The 27,453-nt window shown below is 37.9% G+C and overlaps 3 protein-coding genes across 5 annotated transcripts in view; 2 read left to right on the top strand and 1 right to left on the bottom strand.

The window, feature by feature from the left end:
• sbf2 (SET binding factor 2) overlaps positions 1-9,547 on the top strand; it is a 102,419-nt gene extending 92,872 nt beyond the window's left edge. For both annotated transcript variants that reach the window (XM_031324222.2, XM_031324221.2), the window contains 8 exons: positions 43-169; positions 770-897; positions 3,303-3,527; positions 3,629-3,736; positions 3,868-4,061; positions 4,794-4,881; positions 4,966-5,097; positions 8,151-9,547. In XM_031324222.2, coding sequence (XP_031180082.1) covers positions 43-169; positions 770-897; positions 3,303-3,527; positions 3,629-3,736; positions 3,868-4,061; positions 4,794-4,881; positions 4,966-5,097; positions 8,151-8,249 — 1,101 coding nt within the window. In that variant the 3' untranslated portion in view covers positions 8,250-9,547. The remainder of the gene's footprint in view (positions 1-42; positions 170-769; positions 898-3,302; positions 3,528-3,628; positions 3,737-3,867; positions 4,062-4,793; positions 4,882-4,965; positions 5,098-8,150) is intronic.
• mical2a (microtubule associated monooxygenase, calponin and LIM domain containing 2a) overlaps positions 1-27,453 on the top strand; it is an 858,504-nt gene that overhangs the window by 554,719 nt on the left and 276,332 nt on the right. The window lies entirely within an intron of this gene.
• Positions 15,731-26,869, bottom strand: swap70a (switching B cell complex subunit SWAP70a). 2 transcript variants are annotated; one of them, XM_031324265.2, is made up of 12 exons: positions 26,669-26,869; positions 25,478-25,618; positions 23,822-24,046; positions 23,510-23,737; positions 22,738-22,884; positions 22,394-22,502; positions 22,031-22,212; positions 20,497-20,604; positions 19,787-19,953; positions 19,032-19,230; positions 18,169-18,265; positions 15,731-16,482 (listed from the first exon to the last, which is right to left on the bottom strand). In XM_031324265.2, the coding sequence occupies exons 1-12, from the start codon at positions 26,762-26,764 to the stop codon at positions 16,364-16,366; spliced, it is 1,818 nt and encodes a 605-aa protein (XP_031180125.1). In that variant the 5' UTR covers positions 26,765-26,869; the 3' UTR covers positions 15,731-16,363. The 2 variants fall into 2 exon arrangements, with proteins under 2 accessions (XP_031180125.1, XP_031180126.1); XM_031324266.2 differs by having other exon boundaries at positions 23,873-24,046; positions 26,669-26,864.

Genomic DNA, 27,453 nt, shown 5'->3' with positions numbered 1-27,453 from the left:
TTTCTTAAGTCTAATTTGTATCCCTCTTTTCATTCTTTGCAGATTTTGGAGCAACATCCTCTAGAGTTTGAGTTTAATCAGTATTATCTGAAGTTCCTGGCCTATCATCACATCTCTAACCGCTTCAAGAACTTCCTGTTGGACTCAGACTATGAGCGCTTGGAACATGGTCAGTGTCCTTTACAGTTTAAATCGGGAGAGGGTTTAGTATTATCTCTTTTTGTATTGAGGAAATGCTGCATTAGAATTGACTGTGTGTTACTTTCCTATAACCAGGCACGTTTTAACAAAGATTACTGTACCAAAATTAGTACTTTACCATCGAACTTTCATATAAAGAACAAAATTAATATATACAATAGCTCCCACAACTAAATGCAACACATACATTTCTTCACTGAAACTGCATCAGAAGCCTGCAATGTTTCTGTTAGTTGCATCAGGACCAGACTCTATTTGGTAAAATACATTGTCACAAACTAATTTATGTTATGAAAATTAATATAGAAATACTCACCAAATATTGCCTTCCATATATTTAATTTAACTTAATTATGAGGTGAGATGTCATTGGTTTTGTGTATGCTTGAAGAAGATGTGTGTCTCCATGGATGAACGTAACCAGCCAAAATCTTCACTGATATCCTGTAATACACATGAACCCTTTTGTTGAATTACAACTTTTATGACCAGTGTTGAATCAGCCAAAACAATCTGTGAGATTAATTGGTCCATGTGCTTAGTAGCCTCCCCTCTGTGTGTTTCGCAGGCACGTTGTTTGAGGATAAAGGTGACAAACAAGCCCGGAGAGGTATCTGTATCTGGGAGTGCATCAACAGGATGCACAGGAGGAGTCCCGTCTTCTTCAACTATCTGTTCAGCCCCTCAGAGAGCGACGTGAGTCTTTCTGCCTGCCTTTCTGTCCTTAATGTAGCAGAGCTCCCCGTGCATCCGACAGCTACAGCTGATTCATGCAGCTCCCACGCTGAGGAGCCATGGTGTGGTTCAACTCTCTTGTGCTTTATAAATATTAAAAAACAAACCCGCGGCCGCTGCATCAAAGATTGAGCCCCTGCACGTGGGCGCGCACTCCACCAGGCAAGCTACCAGGCGCCTGCACAACAATGTGTTTGACTCTTATTCTGAACATTTATGTTCTCAATGTTTATTATGAATATGTTTTTGAAAAACAATTGACAAGCCAGAGCTTGTACAACAGAACTCAACTTCAAACTTGAATATATTTAATGTTTTTCATTTCAGGTATTACTGGCAATTACTGGTACATTTACTAAAGGACCATGCTTCAGTACAGTTTTGAGGTGCTTAACTTTTGAGGTGGCATTTTTATGCTACTTTATACTTCTACTCCACTACATTTATTTGACAACTTTAGGGACTGTTCGTTATTTATTTCAGGGGCCACCGGAGGAGTTTTGGGATCTTTAGTCAAAATAGACCTGACCCTCCCTTTACCAGAAATACATTTTGGATGACCTTCCAAAATGATATGGAAAAAAGGGATGACCCTCCCCAACAATTTATTGATGCCTTCTGTACTAGTTTGCGCTTGGCAAAGACATACAGATAGCCATTGTTTTTTTACAGCGATAACATATGTGACTAAACCTCTGCATTCTCATCTTACGCATCACACTCCTCTGTTATGGTGTGGTGGCCATTTCAGTAGATTTACTCACTAACATTGTTGTGGAAACACAATAAGCATGGAAACGCACACTTCCTGCATTACTGCATTACTTCAAATACTAAGTTACTCATCTAGTAAACTAGTATTCACATGAAATAAAACATTGAGACCATTCAGCAAAGCACATTGGGTAATAACAATTCAACACTGGTTGCTATGGACTCGTCACTAGGCTTCCTCAGTCATTGTATATTTTAGCATAGGTAAAGCTGCCAAAGCTGAACATTATCCAAAACTGCATGCTACCACTCCTTCCTTATCAAATTCTTTGAAAAGGCTGTCGTTTATATATACAGTGCTGCTCGTAAAGTTGACTAAAAAGAGGAATAAAAAAATCATCTTTTGGAAATTGATCTTAATGCCTTAATTCAAAAAATGAGGAAAAATCCGACCTTTTAAGGACACCAATTTGTTTTGTGAATGAATAATGTATTGTAAATAAATAAGAGATTGGCATGGTTTTATTTCAGTTAGCCTAATAGCTGGTTTGATTTGCATTGATATGGATCTTATCTCAGTTAGCTATTAGGCTAACTGAAATAAAACCATGCCAATCTCTAGGTATGGTGAAGGGTATGTGATGATGTGGGGCTATTTTAATTCCAAAGGCCAAGGGAACTTTATCAGGATGCATAGTATCCTGGATCCATGAAATAACTGGCCTTTAAAAATAAAAATCTGCCTTCCTCTATGGGAATTTAACATAGGGGGATGTATAATTATGGCCCCTGTATTTTAAGGAAGAACATTTATTTATTTACAATACATTATTCATTCACAAAACAAATTGGTGTCCTTAAAAGGTCAGATTTTTCCTCATTTTTTTAATTAAGGCATTAAGATCAATTTCCAAAAGATGATTTTTTTTGTTCCTTTTTTTTGTCAAGTTTAGCATGGGTATGAATACTTATGAGCAGCACTGTATATATAATATCACTGGGACCGAAAGGATATTTGAGTCGGGTATGGCTGCAGCCTGGAGACCTCCCGTCTCATGCCCTCCCGTCTTGGTGCAGTCTGCAAACTTTGACTTTTCAAAATAAAAGCTCGCGTCTGGTCCGTTGTGTTTTCGTACAGTATTTTGGATGTTTTTGAACTAAACAGTATGGCAATCATGCTAATGAATACAATTATTTTTTCATCAGATGTCTTAGTTACAACACGATGGAGGTAGCAAAGCAGTTTTGTGTTTTATATGTGCGAGCAGGATTTATTCAGTTTGGGAAGTCTCTAAAGCTACAGTTCAAATTGTCTGGCTGACTAAATAGGGAGGGACCCATCTGTTAGGCCGGTTACACAGTGGATGTGTCGCGCGAGCGTCTCAGAAGCGTGGCGGCTGCTCGATGTTGATGATATCTAATCTGTAATCACAGTAATGGGCAAATCTGTGAGACAAGCCCGTTTCTGTATTTTGATTCATTATGTGCAGTAGGCCACACTACAGACTGACGAGATGCTTTCTGCAAGATTCCCAGAGCAGGTTAAGCTTGTTGGAAATCACACTGCGTAATATTTCAACTTTTTTCCACAGTATTTTAAAAAACGGACACAATAAGATCACATCTGATTCTCAAACTTTTCTGTGTTGAAGGTGATCCTGAAGCCTTCGATCAGCATCCCAAGCCTGAATAAATGGGACTTCTTCACGGATGAGACTCTGTCCACGGGGCCGTGTTACGACTGGAGGATGATGGCTGCCCGGTCCGACAGCTCAGAGGAGGTGGACACGCTCTCCAACAGTAAGAGGAGGATCGTGTGGCCGTGTTACAGCAGCGTGAGCCGCGCCCAGCCGGACGCCATCACCAAACTCCTCACTGTAAGAGTCTGTAACCAAAACTTTGTTTATAAGTTTGATCTTGTTTTCTCGTGTCATATGTCAACATTTGTCATCTTTCTTGACTGTTATTGGTGCTGCAGGACGTTTGGAGGCTGGAGGGTGAGCTGAATCAGGCCTCTGAGAAATGGCAGACAACTCTGGAGAGAGTCCGAATCAGCATTCAGGAAGACCTCGCGCAGGAAGGAAATGTGTGTGTTAGAAGAATAATGATGACATGTTCTATTGAAAGATACCAGGAATAGTCATAAACTTTAAATCTAAGTTGTTAAATTGTGTTCTTTTCCCACTCATACTTTGTTATCATCTCGTGTGTTTGCAGCTCCGTAAACAGTCCATGGTGTCCATCTCAGGCCTCATTCCCACGTCCAGCCTGCAGGCTTTCCAGAGGCGCTCCATGCTGCACCTGCCAGACAGCGGGCTGGGCGAAGACCGCAGCACTGCCACGGCCAATGGGATCAACCGCCGCGCCGCAACACTTTACAACCAGTTCACCCCCAAGAGCGAGGAGAACAGGTGGGTCGTGAACTTCCTGAGTCCTGGAACAAATAAGGTGTGTGTGTGTGTGTGTGTGTGTGTGTGTGTGTGTGTGTGTGTGTGTGTGTGTGTGTGTGTGTGTGTGTGTGTGTGTGTGTGTGTGTGTTAAAGTACCATCTCTTGGCTCTGATATCTCAATATTTTCTTGTTATCCAGTTGGACAAAAAACAATTAAAATCTACTCTGTAAATAATTCTTGTGCTCTTCACGTTTTAAATACATGTTTTGACAGACAAAAGTTTTAACAGATGAAATTAGAAACACTTAACAGCAACTTATTCTAATTTCCTAAAAAATACTTAATCATGTTTACTCTCCTGCAATACAGCTGTATTATTGATACTGATAACTTCGATATTTTGCAGATATAGAAGAAGATATACAGAACATGTATTACAGTGTATTAGAACTACCTACTCCTTACATAATGGGAACATAATGTACAAACAGTTGTTCTTGTACACGTGGAGAAACAGGCTTTGTGTTCAGTGTGTTCTTCGGCTCTTCGTGCTGGGTTTTATTGCTGGGATAAACTCCATGTAACTTTGATCCTGAACAGGAATAACGAGTCAAATAAAAAACAATTAGGAATATTATTGACTGTTCTCTTAATACATCCATGACTTAAATCATTTGCAATTGTAGCAAAAGGTACAGAGACGTAACATCCAGTCAGAATGCACTTGGATCTCACCGTGTGTTATTCTTCAGGTCTTACGAGGGGATCCTGTATAAACGCGGAGCGCTGCTGAAAGGCTGGAAACCTCGCTGGTTTGTATTGGACATTACAAAACACCAGGTGAGCCAAGCTGCACACCACACTCATGTTTCAGAAAGCCTCACCTGAGTGATAGGCTGCAGGTTAACGCTCACATCTTCACAGATGAGATACTACGACACCGGAGAGGACACAAACTGCAGAGGCCATATCGATCTGGCGGAGGTGGAGTCTGTAATGATTGCCACGCCCACTATAGGGGCTCCCAAACACATCAGTGAAAAGGCTTTCTTTGACGTGAGTACACGTTAACCCAAATGTCCACTGGATGCAGCCGTGTCACGCCTCTGTCGCTCAGCGATTTGAGCATCTGTTCGTCAGCATTCACATTTGAGTTGTTTTGCTAGTATTTTCTGTGTTTTACAAGCGTATTAAAAACATGTTTACAACTCATTTGTTTATTGGCAGAAGAGAAACCGTTGTTTCCCTCTGCTTCACAGACAGCAGAGGAGAAGTGAAGTTAACAATAAAAACTAGTTTTGTTTTATGGACATAAAGACAAAGTCAATTACTAATGTAGGCATCATTAAAAAGTCATATACTATGACTTTTTTCGACATACTATACTATGACTTTTTTTCAACTTTTTTCGACATACTACACTATGACTTTCTCATGACTTTTTCCGACATACTATTCTATGACTTTATTCGACGTACTATACTATGACTTTTTAATGTCTTTTTTTCAACATACTATTCTATAACTTTTAGACACACTATACTGTGGCTTTTTCATGACTTTTTTCAACATAATATACTATTTATACTATATATACTTTTTCATTAATTTTTTTGACATGCTATACTATGACTTTTTCATGAATTTTTTCGACATACTATACTATGACTTTATTCGACATATTCTATGACTTTATTCAACATATTATTCTATGACTTTATTCGACATACTATACTATGACTTTTTAATGTCTTTTTTTCCACATACTATACTATGACTTTTTTTCAACTTTATTCAACATACAATACAATGACTTTTTTCGACATACTATTCGATAACTTTTTTCAACTTTTTTCGACATATTATACTATGACTTTTTTCAACATACTACACTGACTTTTTTCGACATATTATACTATGACCTTTTCATGACTTTTTTCGACACACTATACTATGACTTTTTCATGACTTTTTTTGACATGCTATACTATGACTTTTTTTGATATACTACACTATGACTTTTTTCGACATATTATACTCTGACTTTTTTAGACACACTATACTGTGACTTTTTCATGACTTTATTCGACATGCTATACTAGGACTTTTTTATGACTTTTTTCAATATATTTATACTGACTTTTTCATGACTTTTTTCGACATACTATTCTATTTCTTTTTTTGACATACTATACTATGTCTTTTTTCAACATGTATACTTTGACTTTTTTCAACTTATTTGTACTATGACTTTTTCATTACTTTTTTTGACATACTGTACTATGACTTTTTCATGATTTCTTTCAACTTTTTTCAACATCCTATACTATGACTTTTTTTCGATAAACTATACTATGACTTTTTTCGATAAACTATACTATGACTTTTTGTATATACTATACTATGACTTTTTTCGATAAACTATACTATGACTTTTTGTATATACTATACTATGTCTTTTTTTCGACATACTACACTATGACTTTCTTATGACTTTGACTACTTTGACTATGACTTTTTTCGACACACTATACATGTTCATGACTTTTTTTCAACTTTTTTCGACATACTACACTATTGACTTTTTTCGACATACTATACTATGACTTTTTTTCAACTTTTTTCGACATACTACACTATGACTTTTTCCGACGTACTATACTATGACTTTTTAATGTCTTTTTTTCAACATACTATTCTATGACTTTTAGACACACTATACTGTGACTTTTTCATGACTTTTTTTCAACATAATATACTATTTATACTATATATACTTTTTCATTAATTTTTTTGACATGCTATACTATGACTTTTTCGACATATACTATGACTTTTTCATGACTTTTTTCAACATACTATACTATGGCTTTATTTTACATACTATTCTATGACTTTATTCGACATACTATACTATGACTTTTTAATGTCTTTTTTTCAACATACTATTCTATGACTTTTAGACACACTATACTGTGACTTTTTCATGACTTTTTTCAACATAATATACTATTTATACTATATATACTTTTTCATTAATTTTTTTGACATACTATACTATGACTTTTTCATGACTTTTTTTGACATGCTATACTATGATTTTTTTTTTCAACGTTTTTCGACATACTATGACTTTTTTCGACATACTATTCTATGACTTTTTTCGACATACTATTCTATGACTTTATTCAACATACTATACTTTGACTTTTTAATGTCTTTTTTTCGACATGCTATACTATGACTTTTTTCGACATACTATTCGATGACTTTTTTCAACTTTTTTCGACATATTATACTATGACTTTTCTCAACATACTACACTGACTTTTTTTGATATATTATACTATGACCTTTTCATGACTTTTTTTGACATACTATACTATGACTTTTTTTCAACTTTTTTTGACATACTATTCTATGACTTTTTTCGATATACTATACTATGACTTTTTTAGACACACTATACTGTGACTTTTTAATGTCTTTTTTTCGACATGCTATACTAGGACTTTTTGATGACTTTTTTCAACATACTATTCTATTTCTTTTTTCAACATACTATACTATGACTTTTTAATGTCTTTTTTCAACATGTATACTATGACTTTTTTCAACATATTTATACTATGACTTTTTCATGACTTTTTTCGACATACTGTACTATGACTTTTTCATGATTTCTTTCAACTTTTTTCGACATACTATACTATGACTTTTTTTCGATAAACTATACTGTGACTTTTTGTATATACTATACTATGACTTTTTTCGATATACTATGACTTTTCGACATATTATAGTATGACTTTTCTTCGACATACTATATACTATGACATTTTCGACATACTATACTATGACCTTTTTATGACGAGATTTATATACGTTGACACTTTAAAGATGAGAGCTGCCCTTGCAAGGATAGACATGATGCATAAAGATAGTGGAGCAGAGGAAAGAGCTGTGTGCCACATGCGGGTGACATTGTAGATGAACCTTTCTGTCAGTGTGGAGAACAGAAAAGGGGTCTGTTGTTTTTATTTTGTTGCACATTCAAGTCTGTTCTGTCCCTTTGTTTGTTTAACCCTTGTTGTCCGATTCCTCTGTAGCTGAAGACCAGCAAGCGAGTCTACAACTTCTGCGCTTCAGACGCACCCAGCGCTCAGCTGTGGATGGACAAGATCCAGAACTGCATCTCTGATGCCTGAGCAGAGAACCTCAGAGGCTGAATGCTGACATTAACATCATGAACATTAGAGGCAGCATCAGGTGGCAGACGTGACAACCGCTCGACTCAGCTTTCAGATGTTTTTAATTCGGGGACCACAGTAAACAAAGTGCCTGGTAGTAGAGGATGAATACTGATCATCCACCTCTCTGTCTGTTACTTAGCAGCTGGTTGGGCTGTCGTCTCTCTGCTTTAGTTGGAGTCGATCAAACACATTGGTCTCTGCTGTCAGCTCCCTCCTCCGCGCCTCCAACCGGGATGAAGTGAAGATAAGCTGATGTTTTACGGGACTGCACTACCAAGGAAATGCTATCCTACTTAAGCTGTAAATAGATCAAAGCAATATCACTGGCCATTCAAACTGTGGGTTCACTTTTAGACTTAAAAAATGTAGAAAATAGCCTATAATATAATTTCTATCGGATGTCTTACTACAAGGAAAAGGTTATTGCTGCTTAAAGAAACATATGAACCGCCAAAAACTCAGAGATTTTAATGCACAACATGAGAAAGCAATTTGTTTGCACTTAGCTCTTAAGTATGCACTCCTTATCAAATATAGATTTTCTAACAGATGCAGACAGCAAGGCAAAAGGCATTATGTTTCCTCAAGACGGATTAAATGAAAAGAATTTGCACAGTGAATTCAACAAGAGTTACCTGACATTTTTCTATTTAAATACGTGATGTTTTCTCCATTTTGTTGAAGGTTTTATTGACTTCTGGATAACATGTGTCTCATGTAATGTAAATTATTATTTTTTATTAAAAGTGTAACTGTGTAAGTGTGGTGGCTTCATGTTTTTCTGTAAATACCTGTGTGACATTTCATTTTATATACTGTATGATGTACTGAAGATAAGTATACTTTTCTAACCTTAATTCTAATGTGACCAACAAGTCTTTTTTTTTTTTTTTAATGTGTCGTTACTGGTGCAAAAACCTGAGTGGCCTGTTCCCCGTTTGTGATGAAACATTGTTCTGAAAATGAAATGGAGACTCTTTTTCTTCTTGTTGTTCAAATTGTCCAGTCAGGCTCTGTTTCTTTTAAGGGCTTTTAAATAAGTAGGAAATAAATATATCATGTAGAACGTTGTGGTTTTCAAAGATCCTCGTCTTGTCCCGTCTGTGCAACCAATTTCGTTTAAAAAAAAAAAAATGAAGAAAAAGAATGCAAATGAAACTGAAAAATGTCAGTCTTTTTTGTTTCTTTATCTTTGTACCATGTTTTGTGGTGACACTAATTTTTTGGAAATAAACCAAACATATTTGAAACTACCCATGGCTTGTGTTCTTGTTTAAGTGAGAGAATATCAAAGGGTTTGCTCAATACCACAATGTAAATATAGCCTGCATTTAAAGTATTATCAACAAAATTTATTCAGTTGTGAAAAGTAAAAGTATGTATTATATTACGACACAGTCATTACTGATGCATTAAAGGACCATACTAGTGGCTTTGCCTGTTTTAGCCCATTCATTATAAATCAACTATACCAATACTTTACAAACTGTGTTTCAGGCATTCATTAACTTACAAGTCTGCATACATTTTTGTCAAAGTTACATAATAGTTATGCAGTACTCAGTATTCAGTATCAAGCAACCAACACTGAAAAGAAAGACAGTTTCAAGAGTCTGCTTATTGACCTTCAGTGACCTTACAGAAGTTGATTTTAAAATAAATAGCTAACTGGAATTGTGGGACAAATACATCGGTAACACTTTATGATATATATATAATATATATTCAACATGCTATACTATGACTTTTTTCGACATACTATACACACTTTTTTTTGTTTATTCGACATGATATGATATATGATATACCATATCTATGACGTTTTTTTGACTTTTTCCGACATACTATACTAGGACTTTTTTATGACATTTTTCGACATACTGTACTATGACCTTTTTTCAACATGCTATACTTTTTTCGACATACTAGATTATGACTTTGTTTCGACATACTATACTATGATTTTTTTTTTTTTTTACTTTTTCCGACATACTATACTTTTTATTACGTTTTTTTTGACATACTAGATTATGACTTTTTTATGACTTTTTTTTCGTCTTTTTACTGACTTTTCAGAATGCATTAAAACACATTAACAATACATGTTTTGTAGTTGAGGATGTACAAAGTGGTATCATCATTTAACATATAAACAGGATTTTAATTTAGCTGGTTGACATGAAGCTACTGTTAACAATGTTATATACTTTTGGTTATGTTGATCTAGAATGATACATCATATTTTAAGACTGACTATGCAGTATGATTTACATGACACATCTGCAAAGTAGCAAACATGCCCGTGTGGGGCCACTGTCCACGCAGCATGGGTTAGGGTTAGGGTAGATTTGCATTGCCAGACCTCATCTTCCTCCACAGCGCTGGGTGTGGGCACTCAATTTGCCAACAATGACCCTATAAATTAAGTTTGGAAAATAACCCCCTCCACTATTTTTTTTTTATTTAACCAGGTAGGCCGTTGAGAACGGGTTCTCATTTGCAACGGCGACCTGGCTAAGAAAAGCATAAGCATGCAGGATAACATACAGTTTCACGTTCTATACAATACAGGAATACAGAATACAAAAGGCTACATAAAGTGCAGATTAAGTAAGCATTACAAAGCCGGTGCAAAGTGAGGTGTAAGTAAGACGAAGGACATGCGAAAGTGATATGGTAATAACACAATATACATGAATAGACAGTCTAAAACACTGCTGAGATGTAGTGAAGAGCCAAACAAAACAAAACAAAAACAGTTAGTGCAAATTATGATCCAGTTAGTGGTGTTGAATCAGTTATAACGCAATATATATGAATAGGCAGTCTATGTAAATGCTGAAATGTAGTGAAAAGTCTATATACAGTTAGTGCAAATAGTGGACTAGGTAGTGATGTACATCAGAAATAACACGATATGCATGAATAGAATAAAAGTCTATAAAATGCTGAGATGTAGTAGAGTCAATATACAGTTGGTACAAAGTGTGGTCTAGATGATGATGTAGATCAGTAATAACTAAAACTAACTTACAATAATCACTGCAACTGAAATAACAAATGTGTTTTTACAAAAAATGCAGGCCTGGGTCCTGGCTTGGGAGTCGATGGCCTGAAACAAATGGCCGTGGGTTGACATCAGGCTAGACGTTGCAACAGTCCAACAGGGTGCTCTGGCTCTGGATGCTGGCAACAGTTCAGACTGAAGCTGTAACAGGCAGAAGACATCTAAATCACCTCACAGGGTCCCAGGAGAGTTTTATGTTGCTTTCTTTGTCTAATGAGTACAATAGGATTGTGTCTCCTCAGTCACATTAATCAACCAAAGGGTCATATGGATTACGTTATCGTACCAAGGTAGTTTTACCTTTAGGTCTTAGCTAACACCAAACACACTACCAATACACAAAATGTGTAATTTTCTGTGGGTAAGCCCAGAAAACCGCCATGAGAGCCCCAAAGGACAAATCTAGTGTGGGCCCCGCCTCGGCTAACCCATGGGATTAGAGTGGGTTCGCTCCTGCCCACAGTGGGCTTGCACAGGCATATATGCTGGGCAGTGATATGTCTCAACAACTATTAGATGGATCCACCTTTTAGTTGTAAACACGTGGCAACTGATTGCCAGCATTTTTGGCACAGACATTAAGTTGGTGATTCCTAAACGTTGCATGTAGAGCCATCATGTCCAATTTCTAAATTGTCCAATACTTTGGTTTTTGACCAAATACCTGCAAAACTAATGACAGTTATTTTTGGTGCTATATGCTATACATCAATGTTAGCATGCTAACAAGCTAAACTAAGCATTTATATTGTGAGTATATTAGCATGCTGACCTTGAGCACAAACAGCACTGCAGTGCCTCACAGAGCTGCCAGCATGACTCATAGTATTGTTACACAATGGGTCATAAGATACAGGAAGAAAACTTAAGACTATTTGTAATTGCCACGTTTTTCTGGCCTCTTATGAACACCTCGTCTTTATTAAAGATTTTCTCTCAATGAAAGGTAACCAGACACCGCTGCGGCTCATGTTTTTTTTTTAACTCAGCGCCAACAACAGGGCCTGGAGAGGATGATGATGGGTGTCTCACTTGCCAGCAATTAATATGGGACTGGGCAAGAGCCCCAACTCAGGCTCTGTGGCGCCTGGTTGGCGGCCCTGAACGGCACTCCTGTGGTCCAGAGAGGGTTTGTCTCCGAGAGGAAGCTGAAGGTCAAGGGGGAGATTGCGGGTGTTTGTCCCTCAGTACAATCTCCCAGCTGGCTCGTACTGGCAGCAGGTGCAGAGCTGCAACAGGCCAACATCTGGGCAGAACCTCTGGCAGTCCTCTCCATATTTAGCCTCTTGCTTTAAGCACGGAGATTAGGACCTCTGCCCACGAACAGAGGGAGCAGCGGAAGTTATTCAGCAGGACTTTGTTGCGTGGAATGATCGGAATCATTTCCCTCGAAGCCACAAATACTCAACAGCCATTTATTGAATCATAGATTACACATAGCTGCGTTCGTCTGACTGGATCATACCAGATAAATGCAAATTTGTTGTATAAAACTAACTTGCTGTTACATAAGCATTATGTGAGTTAGGCTACATAATTGCCTCCGCAAGTGATTTCTTCTGTGAAGTTTAAGACACATTACTGATGAAAGCATATATTATCTATAAGAATGTTTTAAATGGCAGTCCTGTGTAATTGTGATCTTGCGTCACTTGGCTAAAAGTTTCGTGACTTCAGTGGGGTTAGAAGCGTGCTGCTCTCACATAAAAAGACACATCAAAAGCAGTCTATAAATTCAGAATTGCACATATCTGTTGGTTTTTGGATCCTGTACGCTTCACGTACAGTCACAGCTGCAGTAAATGCCTCTGGTCCGTGAAAATAGCCTGAAAAATAAGCTTATTGGCCTTTCCAAGTGCCCCAAAAATATTCCAGTGACAGCTGATCCTAATTTATTTTATTGGTCCTCCAAATCATATTATCCATGTAGCCCTGTGGTTGCAATGAATGCGGACTATGTAGCAGTTTACATTTCCTGGGTGCCTCTGCAATGTGGGCAATGTGAGAACTGATTCACTGCTGCTGGGGGGCCCCTCTGCCTCACAGCCCTGTGGCCCCTCAGTAGACACCTGCTCCGAAATTAATCGCAACAACTCCAAACGCTGATCACATTGGCTCGACACACAAATCGAGTCCCACCCTAGATCCATGTGCTGACATCATCCTGATGTCAGCACATGGAGGTCTTGTTGGAGATGATCAAATGCATGAATCCACTGAGCTCCAGATGATCTTATCCGGACACCGCCCACTCATCCATGAGAAGAAAAGCACAATTACACATTTGATTTATAGCTTTAAGGGATAGTAGTGGGGTTTTCAAAGTTTGCGTTAAATTCTGTTTCCTTGGCCCATTAGAGGTATTTGTCTGAGGCACTGATGTTTTTCACTTGCCAGTGTAAGTGACCCACAGTTGCTCTGTGCAGCTAAACCCAGAGTCCATTCAACCATGTAAAATGCTAGGGGCTATGAGGTCACTGTGGGAAGTCATCTAACCCAGAAAACAGGCATCTGCCAGACATTTTTTCACCAGCAGAGAACCTCGACCCCCAAGAAATGTTCCTGTTTCAAATCAAATTCGATGAGGATATTTTGGGTATCAGGTGAATTGGTTATGGGCATTAGGGTACTGTTCAGACACATGGGGCAAGGGTGAGACAGCTAGAGATATCCTTATTTTTGGAATGTTGAGGGGCTTGTGCAATTTAGCTACGAAGATTAGAAACTCCCAATTCTGAGAATAGTCTTTGCAACAACAAAAAAGTGCCACATTTTTCTCAGATTCTGGGATATAAATATCTCCTATAGAAGAAATGTGAACAGCAAATCTATTTATCTTAAGAATTCAAGACAAATACTGCACTGACAATCAATCATTACCTGTTTATTCTAATCTTTTTGAACATTTCTGTTAAATGTTAAAGAACTATCAATCATACGAACAAAGACGTCCATAAAAGGAGAAGCTATGTTGATTACATCTTTTATGGTGGTAAAAAAAAAACATTCCTAGTACAGTATTACAGTATTAGCTCAGAGATTTGCACAACCTGTCTCTATATCTGATCTTATCAGTGACCCACGATATAAAGAGATCTGCATGGTGCTGACTATTAGATCAGTGCATGAATGCAGGTTCTTATCTCATATCCTGCTCTGACAACTCTGAACTCAACATGAACTATCTCTTTCCTTTCAACAAATTAAGATAGAGAGTTTTCACTGGCTGGCAGACACGAGGCAAACAAGTACCCACAGCTGACAGTTTCACCCAGTTACAATGTTTCTGGAACGTTGTCTCTTTTTTCACTGAAACATGAGGGAGGGGAAGACAAAGGTGAGGTGTACCTGTGAGAACAGTGGTCCTTTGTTGCACAAACTGATTTGTTTTGACACAGATGCAGCAAAATGGAGCCCTTGCTGCTGTGAGTCAAGTGCATCAAGTGTGAATCATCTTGTTTTGTGATAACTGGAACAATGAAGTCATATTGAACAACACATACAGACCTGTCATACAAACAGGCTGGTAACTAGAGATGCCCCGAGCCTACTTTTTCTCTCCTCATACTGATACCTTGACTCAATTTGCAAATACTGAGTACGATGATACCAGTCTTTTTCCCAAATTCAAAATCTGTATACCTCACTGTGTGGAAGTTATTGGCAAGACCACTTGGTGCTGTGGCACTAAAAACTGTGACTGAGAACTGTATTTAATGTGGATCAGTCATGTTATGGCTGATACCCATCTGGCAAATCAGATCAGTGCAGCCTTACAGGTAACTGCAATGCTTTTTGAAAAATATGAAATGAACTGTCAACTTTACCGACTCAAAAGATAAGGCTGGCAATATTTTATATTTTTCTTATTGTCAACAAATCCCATGAAAAGGCCAAAAACAACGATGAGTTGACCTGTTTTTTAAAGATTTATGTCCTTAGTAGGAACAAACAAGGAAGTCGGAAGGTGTTTAGAGATGGACTACCATGGTTGATTTTGGCCAGAATAACACCAGACTTATTCTTTACAAGTGAAAAATACGAAACATACGCACTGGACAACATGGCTGAAGCCACCATCATCATAACCCAGTGGTGGAGACACACTAGGGCTCCTAAAACATCTTAAAAATGTCTTCCATGCAGTGATTTCTTGCATTGTGTTTGTCAGTGTTTTGGCTTGGGGTATAGGATCCTGTTCAAATGGTGACACCTGGCGGACACTCTTTGTCATGATCAAAATGTGGATGAGTCATGATGAAAGCAAGGTCTAAACCCCTCCCCCCAAAGAAGAATTAAAGCTAGAAGTAAAAAACTGCTCTTTAAACTATGAAATGCTGGGACCTCTAAAATGAAAATAGCCATCTACTTTCATAAAAATAGGTGGTGTTTTATTTATTTTTATCATCAGAGTTATGACTGTATTCACTCAATTTTAGCTAATAAACCAAGCTAGAGTGGAAATTAATCTACTGTTATACTCTGCTGGATGTCAGTAAATGACACATTTATATCAAAACACAAAAACATGAAAAAACTGCAAAGCAGTTTAATTAAACACAGGAAGTCAAAAAGGACGGACTGAAATTACAAAATAAAAAACTCGACTGAACAAAACAAAAATTGAATGAGAATACATTTTTCATAAAATATGACTGAAATATGATGAAAAAATCTCATAATTTTTTCCCGGCGCTTTCAATCACATCTCATCATCACCAAGACAGCTGAGCAAACTGCATACGCTAAGAAAAGCAAGTAATGGACCTTGATTTAAGATTATTTTGTCAAATAATACGATTTTGTATTACAGAAGACACTGATGAAAGGCAGTCAATCCCAGCTGTTCTTTAAAAACGAACCCAAATCTAATCAGTAAAACAGTTTTCTCTGCAGCTGTCATGTGGCTCAGTACGTTTATATTATCAAACCTCTTCAGACCTTGAATGTGACAGTTCAGAGTCTTCCTCATTGGTGTAATCCATATGTCATGGTGCGTGTTTTACTGAGCCTGAGCCCCCTGGTTCTTACTCTCCTGCCACGACTTCTTCCTCAGCTCCAGCTCAGCGTCGGTGAATGAAGCCGGACCCCAGTTAGTGATCCTCTGAGGTCCTTTAGGACCTAAAAGACCGGGTTAAAAGAGATGGGAGGGAGGCGTTTTAACAAGATGGACTTACAGACAAATCATTCATGATACTTTCCGTTGGTACTTAATGTATGCAATATTAAACTGTTCAGAAAGCAGAACATTGTTTTGGCTTCATTTTTTGTATGACTCTGAATGTGAAATGACAATAATTCAGGGTGTACAGTCTGGGGTTTGCAATGTTCTTAGGCTGGAAGTTACTCTATATGGTCAAAAAGACTGTTACCACAAAATTGAATGAACTTCATTTTCTAAGCCAAAACCATAAAAAAAAACAGCCCCAGTCTGGAATATTATGACTCGGCAGATGGGATGAGTTTTATTTTGAATGTGCACAAAGTTTTGAACATGAGCAGAAATCTTGCTGAAACACATCTGAGCTATTAAAGTCCAGGGGTTTATTAATTAAAATGAATTAATCGTTCACATGAATAAGTGCCACATGCACATTTAAAGAAGTTACTTCCCCAACAAAAGACACAAAAGAGGAGGCAGGAGTAAATCATGCTTAGGCCGCAATATGTGTTGACTCAGCAAAGATAACATTAAATGAGAAAAGTTGATCTACAGGAGAATAAATATTTGAAAAGAAATACAGAATGCCTGAGAGCCTTACTGCATTATATTCCATTATGTGTTTATATTTTCAATTGTCCCCTATGTTTTCCTTTACATAAAGACATTTCCAGCATAAATTAATGCAGAAAAAGGTAGAAATAGGTGCATGAAAACGTATCATAATGCAGGAAATTTAGTGTTAGTGTTTAAGAGAGACCCACCCCCCACACACACACGCACAACTATTTCTCCCCATGTATGTTGATACACATCCTATGTCTTTGGGTTGCCAGGCCAGCTGTGATTATGTCAAATATTTGTTCCATGTCGCCAGGGCCTGGAAGCTGGCACCCATTTGGGCCACTAATGCACTTCTCTAACCTCTGTGCTACCAACCACCCATCCTATTTTTTCTACCAGCCCACCCTAATATAGCAGGCTAGAACCGGCCCTGGGCCCCAGAACATAAATAATATGTTGACAGCGGTGTCCACATCCTTTTGGCCATATAATTTATCTTGATGCAACTTTCAGTATAAAATGTGTTTTTGTGAATAAGGCCTAAATTCAAATTGTGGAATACTACAGTGTCAAAATCTTGCAAAAACACATTAAGAAGCCCCGTTTCCATGAACTTGCAAAGTTCTTAAATGGCGGTCAAATACATGTGTCATGTTAATTTTAGAGCTGGGGGTAAACGATTATTTATTAAACGATTAATCGGGTGATTATTTTATCGATTAGTCGACTAATCTAACGACTAATTGGACGATTAATATAATGATTATTTTTCTGTTGCTCGATTAATAAAAACCATAATGTATCTCAAATAAATACCAAAAAATTCTTAATAATATATTTTAACAATTTAAACAATTGTGCACAGCAAAAAATCTTCTGCTTTACACAAAATAAAATAATTATTTTACTGTTTTACAAAATGAAAGGCCAGCCTGTTTACTCTTTTACAGTACCAACATAACTCTCTTGTTCAAAAAAATCAAATTGTAGTGCAAAAAAGAAAAACACTGTGCAGTGCACAGTACAGACATTCCTGAGAGTGTTTAACACAACATCATTTATGAAACAATCAATGTCCCTACCTGGCTGGATGAGACGCACCAGCCCCTCATGTTTGGCCACCTTGTCCTTCCAGGTCTTGGTCTTGTTAGCTGCTCGTTCAAGCTTCTTTGACACCTTCTGTAGATATAGATAAAGATAAAGAGGGAAGTGAGACATAGATAGAATCAGATCATATACACTTTGAGTATCAAAAACTGTCAAGTGTGGAGTTGTTTACTTCTTTTTTAACTCGCTCCCCATGCTTCCTGTCTGTATTTCTACTGTCATGATCTAATTAAAGCAAAATACCAAGCAGATAATCTTGAAAAATAAAGTGATTTTAATCAAAAGTTTGATAGTTTTGAAAGTTTAATTTAATTGTATAAGTTCCTGCTTGTGTTTGGACACATTTTAATATTTAACAACATACCTTTTAGTTAAAAATGGATTCTGTAAAGACACACGTCTCTATTTCTTCAAAATAAGTAAGTAATAAAAAAACATCCGGCACTCTGGTATCATATGGTACTAATATTAAAAAGAAAATGTAAACAATACTCAACCCTAATACTGACCCTCTTACTCATCATTATAAACTGACTGTAGGTCAGTTGACACAACATGTTACTTATTCTATTGTTCCATATGCTGAACATCTTTTATAAAAATCATGAACATAATTTGTAAGAATAATCAAACAAGAATCAACAAAATGCCACAAATGTGAAACATAATAAAAAACATACTTGTGGGCAGAAAAGAGTAGTTTTATTACCAAGAACAGTGCCTTCTGCTTAATGGAAAAATAAAAATCAAAACAATTTCTGATGCCAAGGGACCATATTCACCCTAGATAAAGTCAGGGTTTTTAGATCAGTGTAAACCTCCACATGTGTGACCTGACCTCGTACTGCTCCAGTGCTCCGTGGCGCTCCCTCTCCATCCTCTCCAGCTGCAGCATGGCTGCCTGCAGGGCTCTCTCCTTGGCCAGCTGCTCGGCGACCAGCTCCTGCTTCTCGGCCTCAGTCTGAGACAGCGCCCTCTGCTGCTGCAGGTGGATCTGCTCCAACTCTGCTCTCTTTGCTGCCTCCTCTTCCAGCAACCTGTGATGGAAAACATTTTCTTTAAGTTGTCTATTTTACCCACTTAAATCCTAATCTGAACAAAGGGAAATGAGGAGCTGGAGCCATAACACATGGGTAAGTGTGGAAAAATCCTGAGCAGTTTGTCAACTGTTCATAACAAGCTGAGAACTGTAGATCACATTCAATTCTGTCTCTAGTAAGTCTGCCCTGCATGTCTTTTGACTATGGCAGGAATCCCACACTTACACAGGAAAAAAACATGAAAAATACACTGAGGGTATTTCAGTGATTATTAGGCCTACAGATGGATTAAACAACTGTGCAACACCAATGTTAAACACTGGGCCACTGTGACACCCATGTTTATATGTATAAAGAAATTATCATTTTTGAGGTTGTGTATTTGTGATGTTGTTGTACTGAACTTCATTGTACTGTATTGTTAGGATTCTCTATTTTAGTTTTTACCCGCCCGTGGTGTGTGTGTATGTGTGTGTGTGTGTGTGTCTGTGTGTGTGTGTGTGTGTGTGTGTGTGTGTGTGTGTGTGTGTGTGTGTGTGTATGTGTGTGTGACCTGGCCTGCAGCTTGAGCACGACCTCCTCATCCTGCTTGGCCTGCCTCTCATCCTCTAATGCCTCCTCCAGCCTGTGGTACATATCCTCCAGCTCCCGGACGCGCTGCAGGTACTGCTCCAGTTCACTGGACTTCTGAGCCACCTGCTCCTCCATCTGCTGACGCACCTGAATGAGGCAACACACACACACACACACACACACACACACACACACACACACACACAGTGTTACACATTCTTACACACTAGGCTCTTAAACCCGACCAATAATCTGCAGCCAGACAATTAATCAACTGTAAATCTTCACATGCGATGCTGTATTGTGGCATTTGCTGTATTTTAGCCTAATCTACATCTGCTTATGTGTTGCTGCAATGATGCAATCTCATCTGAGCAAAGAATTAAGGTTAACTTATCTTACAAAGACATTTGTCTGTTTAGCCACTGACAATGATTAATATGTCTGTGCATGTGACACTCAAATATGACTCAACATCATGGGATATATCACTTTAACTTTTTTAGCTTGTGTTTCCTGGAAGGAGGAACCACAAATGGGTGACTAAATCAGAACATAGACAAGATAGTCTTAGTTTACCAGAATCATTAGTTTTCTCTCTGAAGTTGACCACATGTCTCTATATATGCTGTGTCAACACTTATCAGCCCACAGGACAAAGGAGCAGAGCTGTGGGAGGCACATTTTTACCATTTTCTCTTTCTCCAGGTCCAGTCTGTAGCGATCCTGCAAGTCTAACTGAGTCTGCTTCCTCCTGTGCTCCTCTACTGCTGCTTTAGCCGCAGCCTCTTCCATTTTCTGTAAAGCACAAAAGAGGAAAAAGCTGTTAGTTCTCTGCTTTACTGGAGGTTGGTTAAAGAGGAGCTGTGGTTCAATGTGCATTTCTAGGTCAAGAATAATTCTTTTTCCTTGTAGTCTTTTAGATAATATTTTACTTGGTAATGCCAAAGTCCACATATTCAAAAATGTAATGTGACTTTTCACATAACCAGTAATTGGGTTTATAAAAACAAATGAGTGTTTGACATTTGAAAAAAAAAAAAAAACATCTGGCAGGGTAAAAAGAGAAGTGAGAAGCTATCAATAACCTGCTGCAGCTCTGACACAATTGAATTCATATGCCTGGCCCTCCACTAGATGCAGGTGTCCCTACCATCGTTTGCATACCAGGTTTTGCTTCCCTTTTCACTGTGAATGTCCTGCTGCACCATGTGTGTGTTGTTGTTTCTTATCAATTGGACGTTTTAAACCAGAATATGTGAAAATAAAGGGAACTGGACAAAATCTCAAGATTTAGAACATCTCAGATTTTGACATCTACTTAAAAATCCAGATCCAAGATGTATTAAGTGGACTAACCTATATATATATATCCTATAGCTCCACATTTGTACCTACAATAAAGCACTTTTTTTTTTTTTGTTTAATTCTTTTTATCATGACATTTCTCATAATAACTTATAGGGGTATTTTTTGAAGCAGTAGCTTGTCGTGTTGTTAGATTGCACTGAATTTAATTTAAAGGATTGGCCCAAAAGGGAGCACTATATCCCTTTGTGAGGGTCAAAAATGTTTCCTCTGTGATTGTTTTTAATTAATAAAAAATAACAGAAACATCTCTCGCATATAAATAGGAGGAGCTTCCGGAGATGAGATTGTTTACTACTATAGTAATACTGTATTCCAGATTTTCATGGTTTGGTTTTAACACTTTAAATCAAAGGGTGTTGTGTACATTCCCTCTGTAACATACTGGGTTCTGCAGCCCCCCTTGTTGGACTGACAGGCTTCTAGTGACATCACACATACACAAGGTTCATTTTCATCCAGAGCCTGCAGTGATTGTTTATAAGAAATCTTGTAAGCCATTTCTTGTGAATGCACAAGCATTGTACATTGTACATATTCATTGTATGCGAAAACCTACTTTGCAATACCGGATTTTGATTGTAATTATTTTTCTGCTTAATTTTCAGTTGAACACAAGAAGGTAGGGACAAGAGTTAAGTAGCAAACTTGTATAAATTAACATGACACCGGGGGTTGGTTTTCCTCCTGTCCTCCCCAATTTTTGAGTCACCACCACTGTAACAGTGTATGTCTGAGACAAAAGTGTTCACTGGGGCCCACGTGACCTGTCAAAGACTCCTGTGTATAAAGTCAAAGTCAACAAATGAAGCCTACACTCATTAACCTAGTCAAGAGTTGAGCATTGGACCAGTACCTTCCTCATACCCTCCAGCTGTCTCTGTTTGTTCTCATTGGCCGCCTGGAGGTGCTTCATCCTCTCTGCCAGGTCGTCCTCCTCCGACTGCTGCCTCTGCCGGTGCTCCCTGCGCCTCAGCCGCGCCTCGCGGTGAGGAGACGGCAGCCCCAACCTCAGCAGCTGGATGCACGTTTGAATAGCTGCCGCAAGACAGAGTGAGAGGGGAATCACTGATTGGTTGGTTTATGTCCACAACAATCTGACTATAGATACACTGTTGAGTCAGTCTCTATGACATAAAAAAAAACAAAGATAAAGAAAATAAAGCGACGATGATGACGAGACTCTTTATGATGAGGCGGTTACAGAGCAGTGCAATACCTTGAAGCCATTCCTGCTTCTTCTTTTTATCTGATGCGCTGATCTCAAAGCTTTTATCAATGCACTTGATAATGAACAGGTTTTTCTTCCCTTCTTTATCTGGCAGAGACTGCAGGAGAGAATAATATCAAGGTACTTCAGTCACATCATACAAAATTTACAAAACCATGTGGGTTTTTTAAAACTTCAAACAGTTGCTGCTCTTAGACAATGCTAATTCTATTTTGGAACTAAATCAAATCCTTCAGGAAATGTCAGTTATAATTTCACTTCAAATTAATTACTTAAAACAGCCTAACAGCATTACATTATATATTTTGTATTATAAATACATAACAATACACCTCCACACAGCAGGTTCGGTCCAAAATAATGTCTCCTTTCTTCTCCACTTGGTCCTCACAGACGTAGTATGACAGTGAAGTGGGTCGAAGGACAAACCAGCGCTCGGTCCAGTTCTTTCTTTTGTGGCCCTTTTTCATCATGTATCCCTTCGAAACAAAGTGTGGGTGTAAACAAAGACACTTAAGTTGCCTAATTATTCTGCCATAGGCACTATGATTTACTCAATATAACAATTGTATTACTTTTTTTACACAACATACAATACAGTACATACAGTTCACAAATGGCGCCACCCTAGCCATCTCACAAGCCTCACTCCGCTTAGGATGGACCCATCTCCTAGAACAAATAATCTTGGGCTGAATGGAACCAAGGTCCCTGCAATCTGACATAGGTTATATATATATATATGTATCCAAGTCCAAAATGCCTGGACCTTATCACAGGACATAGGACATGAAGTAGTTCTCTGTCTTACATTTCCAACAATTTGGTGTCTTCCAAACCAAGTCTAAACAATCTGGATGGAGTCCAATAGAAGCGATGCATAATCTTGAACTGAATGAGGCGCACCCTCACATTGCGCAACATAGTTTTAATATTCCTACAGATTCTGTCCCACTCCTGGACTAGGCTCCGCCCCCCAAGTTCTGGGAAACACAGAATAATACCCAGAAGCCTCATGATCTTTTCCATATGTTACTTAGATAATTAATAAAGCAAATGTTTGATTAATGAGCCACCGGACGTATGAGATTAATCCTGTCTAACCTGCTTGAGCACATCCAGTATGAGTTCCTGGAAGACCTCCATGATGCCCATGGACAGGGTCTGGCAGTTCATCCCCTTGCTGAAGTAACCCATCCCCACCAGTTCAATCAGCTCCCAGGCACTCAGGCAATTATTCTTTGTGTTCAGCTGCAGCTTGTAATCTGCAAACTTTTCCTCATCCCATCCGCTCCCCATGGCCTCCATCAGCTTTCGCAGGAAGTACTCAATCTAAGGAGATGGTCAGAGAAAAAAGCATTTAGTGGAGGGGATGGTTAAAAAATGTCCTTCCTCTCTGCTCGATTTTTTACTTACAGGTAAAAACTCACACAGAACACAGAAAACAACTGTAAGGATCTTCCTCACCTCTTCAGTAATGATGACGAGTGGGTATTTGTCTTCTGACAGAAAGTTGAAAATGCACCAGACTTTGAAAGCCTCCTGATCTGAGATGAGTAGATGTTTAGTGCAGATATTTTTCTTGTAACAAAGTGTCCAGCACATCTTGTTGAACTCCAGTACATCAAATTCCTCCTGTACCTGGTAATAAAAATACACCATTCAGTCAGTCAAAGTCAAACTGGTCAGCACCAGTGAAGGCAGTGTGTTTACAAATGCTAAGCAGGAGACTGGTGTTTGTTTCCTTTCAAAACCTCCAGTCAGCAGGATGTGAGGTACAAACCTGATGTAATTAAATGCCTCATTTTTATTCAAGTCAGAGCCTACAAGAGAAAGGCAAGAAAACAACTTCCAAGCACAAAGAGTGAAACTCAAGCAGTTTACTAACTGACATGAGACTTCAACAGATGTGTTTGCAGTGTATTACACTGTGTTCGCTAAGCAACAGGCCAAAAACTCTATCAGAGACAAGAATCTCCCTTTTGGAAAGAGTATATAAGCACGAAGACCATTGTACCTAAATGTTTAATATACTACCAATTAATAAATAATAGACAAAACACATTCCTGTGGGTACAACAGAGAAGTGGTTGTAACCATTTCCTCACCTACAGTATGAGCAAAACAGTTCATGATCAGTCTTCCTAATTTGTGTCATACACTCTTCTGTTAGTTTTCTTCTTTCTTTCTAGTTTGTACTGTTTTTGTAACTTTTAACTCAATGCGTCCGTAGCACCATACATAGAAAACTGTAAAGTACCGAAAACTTGCATCGAATGTCTGGTAAGGTTGGCTATCTTATCAAACTATTCTTTGATCAGATTTTAATAAGATTTGAAGTTATTTATGCATAGTTCTTGTACAACTGCTTGTGTTTAGACAATACTTTTTTCTATAATCTACTCCCCAAAAGTCCTTGTTGGAGATCTGTGATTACTTTATTGTATTACCCTAACCCTAACTGTTGATTTGTTTGTTTCCTGCAGTCAGTTTACTGCTAAGCAAGCTAACCATAATGACTTAGGCTAATGTGTTGCTACGTACTGTAATACCACATTCTAAGCAACTGAATTTACTGTTGGGTTAACTGTTATGTATTTACCTCTTTTTACATTTTACTCTTGTGGACAGTACATCTGACAACTACTGAATTGTCAGCTACTCCTAAATCATGTTTCCTTGTTACTGTACTAATCAGTGTTTACAATATCTTTGGTCTGACTCTTGTTTATGGAATCTCACCTTTTTCTGATTTATAATCACTATAATTGAATTTGTTGCCCTAAACTGTTTTCACAGTTCCACAATTGCTTCAAGTGAAGAAGTCAAAGGCCGACTTCAGTCTTCTACCTTTATCGGAAGTATGTTTAGATCGCTGCATAGCTGTGCATCTGCACACACATAGTGAGGGCAGAAGAATGGTATCGACAAACAGTAACGAAACTCAGGTATCATATTAGCACTAGTATAACAAATGTCAAACTATACGCAGCCCTAGTTATCGTGTGTTGACTGGATTAAAAACACAAGACTCCCATTCTCCTACAACTTTTTCCGCATGTTTGACCCCACCTTGTCAAGAATAAACCTGTTGAGGTAAGGCATGTAGCCCTGGTTGGACAGAGGCCCTTTATTATCATCTTTGAAATGCTCTTCAAGGGCCACAGGGTCATGAGGGATCTTCATTACTGTGCACAGGCTGTGGGACAGCACCTAAAGAAACCACAATTTGAATGTGAATTAAATACTACCATAAGGCATACAGGTGAGGGGACGTACAGGATATTAAGTCAAGACACATTACTATACAGTTATACATTCTTGCAAAATGATATATGTATGGGTAAATTAAAGATGAAGCTAAAGATTAGTCTCACATTTTTCAGACTTTGCAGCCGCACAAGGGAAAACCTGTTGCTGAAATTTACAAGCTTCACTAGCCAAGTGTTACTGATGTTGTCGGTGACTTTTCACTCCAGAGACTAAAGGTTCTTTTACTGGTTAGTTCAGCTGTACAAATGGAGGTCAACACCCAGAAGTGTTTAATTTTAACTGTACAGCACTGTAGCTTCAAATCAACAAGGACTAGATTATATTCTGCCCTTGCAAACAGTCTCCTCTGTTCTCTGTGGTGGTAGATAGATATTATATTATTATTATATTATATTATTATATTATATTATTATTATTATTATTATTATTATTAATAATAATAATAATAAAATGCCTAAAGGTTCTACCTTTTTTAAACTCCCTGAGATAAGTGTTAATACAAGGGAAACACAAATACAGCAGCAATATAAGTGAATGAATGGTGAATCAATTAGAGGATCTGACAAGGCCAATACAACATATTTGCATCTCTGCAGTAAAATATAATAATATATAATATAATTATGATGGCATAAATCCCTTGTGTAATGTAGCTTAGGTAAAAGTAACGTTACCAATGTAACAATATCAAATTACTTTACAAGCAAAACAGTCACTCAAAATTGACTTACAAATGGTTAAAAGGCCAATATTTTATTATTTAAGTAACGTAACTAATGTTGAAGAATTCAACAACTAACGTAACGGTAGGAATAAAGACGTCCTTATTACATTGATGAAGTATAGTTCGACGGTAGAGTCAACTAACGTAACGGTAGGGACGAATCATAACGTTACACATGCTAATGAAGTACAGTTAGTTCGAATAAGGCGTCTGAGCTTCGAACAAAAACAACTGAAAATTGAAAACTTGTGAAAACTGAAACGCACCTTTAACTGAGATTTGGAAACTTTTCCACGTTGATCCACGTCCAGGGCTGTGAACGCGTGCCAAATGGATTTCAAAAGTTCGTCTCGAAGCCACATTTTGTCCCTCAGCAGCACCAGAGGTCCGTCTCTGTCAGCAATCAGTTTATGTGATTTATGTCTGTAGTTTCACTGCCTGCCTCTTAAACACAAGCGCGATGATGGTGGCGCAGCACAGAAAAGTGTGATGATAGCGCCACATAACGTTTAGTTTATTTATTTTCATCATTTCAAATCGCTTTAAACCAAAACCAGTCAGTTTAGGTTGTTTTCCCATCATAAACTCAAATCCCCAAGTACCACAAACACTAACTGTATGTTAACTGCAAGTAGGGTACTAATAACTACTATGTGGCTTAACTAGACCGTTACACTGTCCCTTACACTAACACTAACAAGGTAAAATGAACAAGTACTTTTGAGGGACAGGAAATTGAATTATTGAAGTTTAAGTATTTTGGACCGATTGGGCCCCAGGGCAAAAATGAGCTGGCAGGCCTCTTATTAACCAGCGTTCCTTCAGTTCTCTACGCAATATGTGCAGTTTTTCTATGCTACAATACTATACTTGCTGAGTGGTAAATGAAGTGTTCTTAAAACTATACTTTAACTGAAAACAAGGCCCCAGGATTAGTAACAAAGGACCCATCTTAAGGGAATCATATCAGCTGATGGTGAATAGTTTGGTAATAGGCCTTTTCACTGCAGACGTTTTAACTGATCACAGCAGGACTAGCACAGGTGTCACG

The sequence above is a fragment of the Sander lucioperca genome, chromosome 3, assembly GCF_008315115.2.
Source record: "Sander lucioperca isolate FBNREF2018 chromosome 3, SLUC_FBN_1.2, whole genome shotgun sequence".
NCBI classification, from domain to species: domain Eukaryota; kingdom Metazoa; phylum Chordata; class Actinopteri; order Perciformes; family Percidae; genus Sander; species Sander lucioperca.
Note: the sequence above shows the minus strand (reverse complement) of the source record. Positions and strands in the feature narration are given on the sequence as shown.

What these genes read in the sequence shown, in the direction of transcription:
- swap70a (XM_031324265.2), bottom strand. Translation starts at nt 26,764, where the DNA reads ATGTGGCTTCGAGACGAACTTTTGAAATCCATTTGGCACGCGTTCACA. An exon ending in GAAGCAGGAATGGCTTCAAG is followed by an intron (nt 22,213 to 22,393) that starts GTATTGCACTGC and finishes GTCTTGCGGCAG; the next exon opens with CTATTCAAACGTGCATCCAG. An exon ending in GAGCACTGGAGCAGTACGAG is followed by an intron (nt 18,266 to 19,031) that starts GTCAGGTCACAC and finishes CTATATCTACAG; the next exon opens with AAGGTGTCAAAGAAGCTTGA.